Genomic DNA, 8,128 nt, shown 5'->3' with positions numbered 1-8,128 from the left:
CCAGAAGCAATGAAAGAAGCCAAAACCCGGGGTTTTTTTTGTTCTTTTCCAATAGTCTCACTTTATTAGATACCACACCAAGAGAGGATGTTGTGCTGCATGCAGCGGAAGACTGGAGGATTTCTAATTCCTGTGTAACATTTTCTTTTTCTCTTAAGAGTTGTAAACTGATATTTGGCTGTAAAATCACTGCATGCGAGTCTGAATGCAAACAGCAGTAGAAGAGGCTTTGAATTTTCTTTTTTTTTTCTTTTTTTGTTGTTGTTGTTTTTTGTTGTTTGTTTTTCACCATTCCCAATCCATAGGTGCATGCTTTATTTACAACGAAAAGAAGTTATTCAGGGCAGGAATTACCATCAGAAAAACTGAGAAGGGGGGGTGGGGCGTGGTTTTGCACAATACTGAGGAGACTGGCGAGTTGCACTTGAATTTTGAAGATGCAAAGAGGTGATCTGAGCATCCTTTTCCCAAAGAAAGCAGGCTGAACAGGGAATGGGAATACAGGACGGGATAAGGGTGACCTTAAGTGAGCTGTTCTGCACATACAAAGGAGGCTGGGCTGCTGCAGGGCTGGGAGAAATCAAGGAATTGCTTAAATAATGATTTTTAAAGGTATTTTTACCCTCAGCCACACATTTCCCCAGCACAGCTCCGTGCCCAAATGCTGCTCTGGGACGAACAGGAAGGTTTGGGCCAGGCCCATCCCTCTGGAAAGGTTGGAAAAGGGAGAACCCAACCAACTCCAAGAGCGAGCGGCCGCAGCAGAGGGTGCGGGGGGCAGGGAGGTTTCACACATGTGTGGTGTGATGAAAAATTCCCTATATTCCGTAGTGCTTATGGTGCTCCTACCCACAGGGATGTGCTTGGGCTTTTCCAGAGCCAGGGAATGGTCCCAGACCAGAGCAGCAGCAGCTGGAGAGAGCCTGAGCTCTCCTGCTGTCCAGGGTAGATCCAACAGCTCCGGGCCATCCCTAAAAGCACAGCTTGAGGACAAAGGTTCTTGTGCAGAATTAGGAAAAATGAAAGAAAACCAAACCAGGCCAAGTTTGGAAGATCTGGGACTGCTCCAGCTAATTCCAGGAGCTGTGGTAGATTAAAGCAATAATCCTCACACACATCAGGGGGGTGGGGGGAAGGAGCAGCTCCCTCAGCTTCCCTCCTGAGGAACAGCAAGTCCTCGGAAGCAGGAGGGGTCTGAGGGGAGCCAGGGACTGCCCTCAGGGCTCAGCTGGTCACTACTACACAGCTCAGAGGTGAAGAGGAGGTAGTCACAACCCTAAAACACAGCTGGGCTCCCACAGCAGTGGAGCCCCCGAATTCCTGGGGTGAAGGAATCGCCCACGGCGGCTCGGAACGACACGAACCAAGCCAAATCTGCTTCCCTGCGAGCACAGAGCTCCCTAAACCCTCCTTGCCGCTGTTACTGTGTTGGTGGTGGATCTTCTCAGCAAGGGATGTGCCACAACAGTGCTCGGGAGGGCCAAACCAGAGGTGAAGCTCAAGCGGGACTCGCAGGATGGCACCGGTGACACCGGATTTGGCCTAACCACGACGACACGGACACCAGGCGACGGTGACACCCACACCAAAGCCGAGGAGCTTTTTTCGTTATTGCAACTGAGGTATTGAGATCACACAAGCAGGACAGGCTGATGCTCCCAACCTCAGCACTCCGATCTCCCGCCGGGAGACGCCGGAGCCGCGGGGAGCGGAGGCTGGAGGGACACGGAGCGTCAGACACGCGATGGGAACGCTGCCACAGGGACCGGGGAGAGGGAGGGGAACAGTCAGGAGGGAGCTATTGCTTGCCAAAATCACACACCAGGGGAACTCGACGGCCTCCTGCCCCAGCTGAAAATAAATAAAGGAGAATAGAAAAGATCTGGGGGAGTCTTCAGGATGGGGAGGGCTTGGGGGAGGCGGAGGACCCTGGGACCGGAGGCTGTAGCAAGGCGTGGCTGCGCTGGAAGACGGGACACCGGGGACACCGGGGACACCAGGGACCTACAGGGGCGTGGCACAGGGTGGGGAGGGCCGGGCAGAGGCTCCCTTTAATCACTGGCAACGTGGTTCTCGTTCTGCAGGGTGTGCCAGCGCTCGATCTTCTTGTCCTTGTTCTTCAGGCACTCGTACCAGTGTTTCAAGCGCTCACCCTTGGCCGTGATACCCAGCTGGCACCCGCCTGGGAAAAGGGGAGAAGAGCAGACTTTGTACCCAGAGGTGATGTTGATGTTCCAGGAAATACACCTCACACTCTCCTGGATCCAAAAATCACATGGAAACACCTGGAGATGCTCTTCCTGCCCAGAAGATCTCCCAAGATGCTGGAGGTGGGGCAGTGTGGGGTCTGCACTCACCAGATTCCATCACCCCACCCGGGCAGGTGACCCCCACCCCCAATCCCATCCAGCAAACCCCACACCAGGCACCAAACCCCTGCCCCACAAGGCAGAGCCTTCCAGCTCACCAATGTAGTCATTGGATTTTCCGATATCATAATCCCAGACGGAAATGTCCAGGGACTTCTTGGCCAGGTCGCTGTGTTTGATGTCGTAGAAGAACTCCTGCAGAAATGGGAACACTCATGTCACGCCCCGAAAGGAAAACATATCCCAAAAGCTGCAGTTACAGGGTTGGACATGATCCCTGTTCAGTCTGGATTCAAAAATCCAAGGAGAGGATGGTTAAAATATAATTAATGAAGGGAAAACACTCCTTCCTGCAGCGCCTCTTTTCCCAGGATCACAGCACCCAGGAGCTGAGCTCAGCCCTTGCACCTACGTGAGCCCTTTCCAGGTGTCCCACCGAAGCAGCACCAGCTGAGAACTTCCAATTCCCACCCCCAGGAATGCTCATCCCACCCACATCCCCAGCTGGGATGACACGGAGTCGGCAGCAGGGAGCTTTCAGGGTGTGCGGTGCTGCCATGGCAAAGCCGTGCCCAAAATATTCCCAGGTACAGGAGAGGGAAAGGAGCTTGAGCAAAGAGTCCTCCACCTCCTCCACTCAGCACAGTGATGAGTAAATTTATTTAATAATATAAGAACTATCCATCCCTACCTCGTTAAATTCAGGATTCAACGTTTTCTTCTTAATCTGCGTCTTGTGCTTGGCCTTTTTCCCCATGTCAGGTTTCAGCCAACTGGGGGCAACAGAAAACAGCTCCAAATCCAAGTGCAAGAACAGTGGGAGTTTGTAAGCTTTAAAAGTGAGTTTCTGGGCTGGAAGAGATTTATTTAGGGCCAGTCTCCCTTCCCACCTCCCAGAGGATGTGGGAAAAGTGTGGGGCTGGGGCTGTGGAGCCTGGCTGCAGCTCCAGAACTCAATTTAGAGCTGGGATTAATCAGATCTCTGCTGGAAGCTAAATTAAAAATGGAAAGCCACCATCTTCTGTTTGTGGAAATGGAGAATCCAACAAATAAAGAGAGACTGGGAAGGGAAACTGCTCAGTCCCACTGAGCTACAAATCGATGAACAGAATATGTTCAATGTGAGAGCTACTGAGTGAGTTTTAGGGAGAGCAGAGGTTTTTTTGTGAATACAAAGAATAAAAACAGGAAAAAAGCCCCACCAGGAATGGCCACAGGGACCTCTCCGTGGTGCAGCTCATGAGGGTGGAATAAAAACCTTATTCCCGCACATTCCCAGGAGTTACGTGGGTTTCTGGGGCAGCAAGTGGGGCACAGAGGGACATGGAGCCACCTCGGGTCAGAGGTGAAGAGAAGAACCCCCTGTCCTCCAGTTTCCACTGTCCCTGGATTCCCACCACGCTCCTGACGAGTCACATCAGCCCAGCCACGGGTGGGAATCCCTATGGATACTCCCCCATGGATACCAGGGAAGTCAGGCACCTCCACCTTGGGTTGCAGCCCCAAACCCATCCCCACATCCCTCACACGTCCTTTGTTTGCAGACATGCAGGGATCAAAGGTGGGACTCCATGATCTCGAAGTCTTTCCCAACCTTTAACAATTCTGGGATTCTCCACGAGGTCACCATGAGATTTGGGAATATGGGGAGCTCCACAAGGGTTGGGTCAGCATCCCCGAACATCACCCACAGCGGGGACACCACCGCTGCTGCTGGACAGCTCCTGCTGCCCCAGGGCTCCAGAGCCTTTGGAAGAGCTCCAAAGGACAGCAGGTGGCTCCATGGCCACGTGCTCCAGCCCGGAGCCGTTCCCAGCTCACTCACAGCTTGACGAAGGGATCCGAGTATCCGTTGGCATCCATGGCCGCCAGGTGCACGCAGCGCACGATGCCCACGATGAGCCCGCCCTGCTGGGTGCTGTACATGAGGGACACCAGGATCTTCCCGCGCTCCTCCACGTCCCCACCGCGATCCACCTGCGGGAGGGAGGGCCTGGAGGAGCCGAGCCAGGAAAACTCGGCGGCGGAGCAGGAGGGATGATGAGGATATCAGGAAATCTCGGATCTCCTTGAAGGGGGGGGGGATAATGGGGTTTACACAAGGGGTGGTGGGTGGGACATGGATGGAGTTTGGATGCTCCAAGGACTCACCTCCTCTTCGTACAGGGCCATGCCGCGGGATGCGCCGGTTGTGCCGGTGCGCTTCGTCTGGGATGGGAAAGGACAAAGGGATTGCCATGAGTGACCGGGAGAGGCACCATCCCACCACAAAAAACCCTGGGAATGCAGCCCAGCTCCAGCACTGGAATGGAAGGGCCTCAGGAATGTCCATCTGCTCCACCCCAGCAGATTCAACAGGGGACAGAGCAACCTGTCCCTTCCTCCACAGTGACATCGATCTGGAGTCACTTCCCATGGATTCCCACCATGCCCTTATCTCCTGGCCTTGATGGATCACATCAGGCATGGGTGGGATTCCAACTTCTAAAGGTGCCAGGGAATTTGGGCACCTCTGGCGCCCACAGCCCATCCCTGCGCCCCTCAGGAGCCATTTGTTTGCATTCCCAACGGGAACGGAAGGAATTTTCATGGACACTCACTGGTATTACTCTCTCCAGGCAGATGTTGAAGTTCTTTTTCTGGTTGGCTTTGAGTTTTTTCAAGGCAACTCTGGTTTCTCCGATGAACTCGTTGTGGCCGAATTTGTCCTCGTCACACACGGAGATCCTGGAGGGAAGAGGGAAATGGGAATGTCAACCAGGCTGCAGCAGTGCCCAACTCCAGAGCCAAACCCCCCCAACCCACCCTTGATCTGGATCTCCTCTGACCAAAAGCAATCAACCCCCAAATTTCCAGTTTTCCACAAAAAATAAAAAAAAGCAACATTTTTAAGACATGCTTTGTAAGAAATCAAAATGTGGAAGTTTCCTGAGTGGGGAAAGAGCTGCAGATTTTGACAGATATTTAAATAGGCTTCTTTTTCTGGGATACTGCCAAATCAGCAGAGATACAAAAACCACACACCTCTGTGATGATAAAAATTACAGCAATATCAACAATTCACTACTAAATGACAAGGTCAAAACGCCGCTTTTCCTCTCTTAGAAGGACCATCCAAACGAGCAAATTCATGTTGATTTTAACCCAAAACTGCATTTCCCAGCATCCCCTGCACTCCTGGGGAAGGCTGGGCGTGATACTCTGAGTCAGGACATCCACAGCCCCATCCCATGGGATCCCCAGGCTCCTGCTGTGCTCGCCTGAGGGTTTTCCTCTGCATGTCCTCGTCGGTGATACCGTGGTACACCAGGGTCTCGTTCCACACGGGGTTCCGGGTGTTGCGCAGCGTCTTCGTCCTCAGCTTATTCGACTGCGGACATCCCAAAAAACACGGAGCAATTACACCCCGGAATCCCGCCCTGCCCAAATCCCAGCTCCTGCCAGGGATGCCCCATCACATCTGGGTGATGGTGAGCCAGCCACCCCAGGGGAGCATCAAAGTGGAGCTTGGCATGAGCACCGGGGGCTTGGTGATGCGTGGTGGTTGGGAGAGCCTGGATTTTGTCTCTCCCTCAAGGAGAGGGGGAAAAAGGTGCCCAGGACAGGCTGTGAGGGCTCAGGTCACAGCTGTCATGGTCTAAAGGAGGTGGCAGTGGGGAATCGAGGAGCTGTCACTTGCTCGTGTGTCTTTCACAAGCATGAGTTCAAAATTAAAAAAAAAAAAAATTAGAAGAAGTATCAGCAAAGGAGAGCAAGAGAAATCAAAGCAATTCCCAACATCACTCCTGGATTTCCTCCCAACAAGAGCAGGAATCCCCCGTGCATAAAGCAAAGCTGTAAAATCAACCCAATGATTTTATCATCAGCTTTCCCCTGCTTTTACTCCTGGTTCCTCCAAGCAAAACTCTGTTGCAGCCCCTGAGCAAAGCTCCAGCACCGCTGGTGGTCATCCCTTCCTCAAGCTTTGCCCACCAAGACCAGCTCAGCTGGGCTGGGCAGGGAGACTCCCAGGAATTTCCATAATGGAGCCATCATTCTCTCCCCACAGCTCCAACAAGAACGTGCTGCAACTTCCAAGCAAACGGATAATTCCAGCCCTGGCCATAATTAGATTTCAGGGCAGATGTTTTGTGATGCTCCTCTGGAGCTTCCCTCCATCCCTGAGCAGATTCCTGCCTGCAGGATGAGCTGTTCCTCAGGTCTGGGAGAACATCTGGGAGCGCCCTCCCTGTTTGGAGAAACGCCCGGGGGAAACAGCAACGAGCGGAGAAATCAACAGGGAAAATCTGATCCGAGGGAGGGACCTGAGGGGGATTTGAGGAACCTCTGCTCCATCCCGATCCCAAAATGCACCGAACACGGCAACACCTCACCTTGCTGGCTCCGGGCAGGAGGTGCAGCTTCACGTAGGGATCAGCCAGGCCATTGGAATCCATCGGTTTTAAGCCCTAAAGGAAACACAGGATGTGAATCCTCCTTCAGCAAAGCCAGGAGACAAAGCTGCCCACGAAAAACTCAACAAAGAGAAAATGTGGTCAGTGACCCAAGAGCCTCTGCCCTGAGCGGCCGTGGGTGCCAGGATGTGCTGAAACATCTAACCCACCCCTGGAAAAATCAGAGTTGTAGGATCACAGAATGGTTTGGGTTGGAAGAGACCTCAAATATCACTGAGTTCCATCCACTGCCATGGGCAGGGACACCTTTCACTATCCCAGGTTGCTCCAAGCCCTGTCCAACCTGGCCTTGGACACTCCCAGGGATGGGGCAGCCACAGCTTCTCTGGGAGGACTGTTCCAGGGCATCAGCACTGCCACAGATCTCTCAAGGAAAAAGCCCCCCAACCCTCCCCAGCCAGGAGCAGCCGTACCTGGGGTCTCCCAAGGGAGCAGCCACATGGCTTCCATCCCATTGTAGCAGAGAAACTGGGAGCTAGATGGATTTAAATGAGGGGAAAGATGGGAAAAAAGAGGAGCACTTGCCTTAGCCTTGATGAGGGTGCAGTGCAGGGAGCTGTTCTCCTGGTCGTAGAGCAGGCTGAACTCCAGGGCTCCCAGCGTGGCTGACAGCGAGGGAAGAGGAGGAAACAGGACCTCGTTAAAACCCCAGCCAATAACTGTGTTTAATCATCTCCGATTAGTAATAATTAGAAAGATTTGCGGGTCAAATGTAAAAGCTGTTTAATGCAGTGAGACCGTGCTGGCAGCAGCCAAACCGCCACAAATCCAGGCGGATTTGGGAGCTCTGGACACAGCTCTGCAGAGCAGGGACCGTCCCAGGAGGGCAGCCTGCGGCTTTGGAGCTGACTCCAACATTCACCAGGTAAAGGAGGAGTGACCCCAGGAATTCCACCCTGGAGCAACCTGAGAAGAGGCTCCAGCTCAGGAACAACAGCTCCTCCAAAGCTGGGGCTCAGCATCTGGCCCCTGTTTTGGCTTGTTGGAAACCAGCTCAGGCTTGCGTTCCTTCATCCCAGGGATGAAGAGCAGGCACAGAGGGCATCAGCTGCTCCTATCCAAGCACCTATTCCCGGCCCCGAGCAGCGCTCCCCACCCAGGATGTTCTACCACACATCCTCCCCCCTCAAATCCCCACCCCGGCTCCCAGCCCCACAGGGAAGCAGCATTCCCAAGGACTTTCAGTGCTGGACACCCACCGCCTTCCAATGCGAGTCACGCCCGCCCAGCAACCTCCTCCAAATCCCACATTTCCCAAAGAAACAGCTCCCTCCCTGGGTACATACTGCCTTCATCCGAGTCGTA

At 53.5% G+C, this 8,128-nt stretch overlaps 1 protein-coding gene across 1 annotated transcript in view; it reads right to left on the bottom strand.

The window, feature by feature from the left end:
• Positions 1-41: 41 nt before the first annotated feature.
• RPH3A (rabphilin 3A) overlaps positions 42-8,128 on the bottom strand; it is a 20,905-nt gene continuing 12,818 nt past the window's right edge. Inside the window, exons 7-16 of the mRNA XM_017734717.1 lie at positions 8,110-8,127; positions 7,349-7,428; positions 6,743-6,817; positions 5,630-5,739; positions 4,970-5,096; positions 4,521-4,577; positions 4,195-4,346; positions 3,061-3,142; positions 2,468-2,564; positions 42-2,182 (exon numbers count right to left, since the gene is read on the bottom strand). Of these exons, the coding sequence (XP_017590206.1) occupies positions 2,052-2,182; positions 2,468-2,564; positions 3,061-3,142; positions 4,195-4,346; positions 4,521-4,577; positions 4,970-5,096; positions 5,630-5,739; positions 6,743-6,817; positions 7,349-7,428; positions 8,110-8,127 (929 nt within the window). The 3' untranslated portion in view covers positions 42-2,051. The remainder of the gene's footprint in view (positions 2,183-2,467; positions 2,565-3,060; positions 3,143-4,194; positions 4,347-4,520; positions 4,578-4,969; positions 5,097-5,629; positions 5,740-6,742; positions 6,818-7,348; positions 7,429-8,109; position 8,128) is intronic.

The sequence above is a fragment of the Corvus brachyrhynchos genome, unplaced genomic scaffold (assembly GCF_000691975.1).
Source record: "Corvus brachyrhynchos isolate BGI_N302 unplaced genomic scaffold, ASM69197v1 scaffold114, whole genome shotgun sequence".
NCBI lineage: Eukaryota > Metazoa > Chordata > Aves > Passeriformes > Corvidae > Corvus > Corvus brachyrhynchos.
Note: the sequence above shows the minus strand (reverse complement) of the source record. Positions and strands in the feature narration are given on the sequence as shown.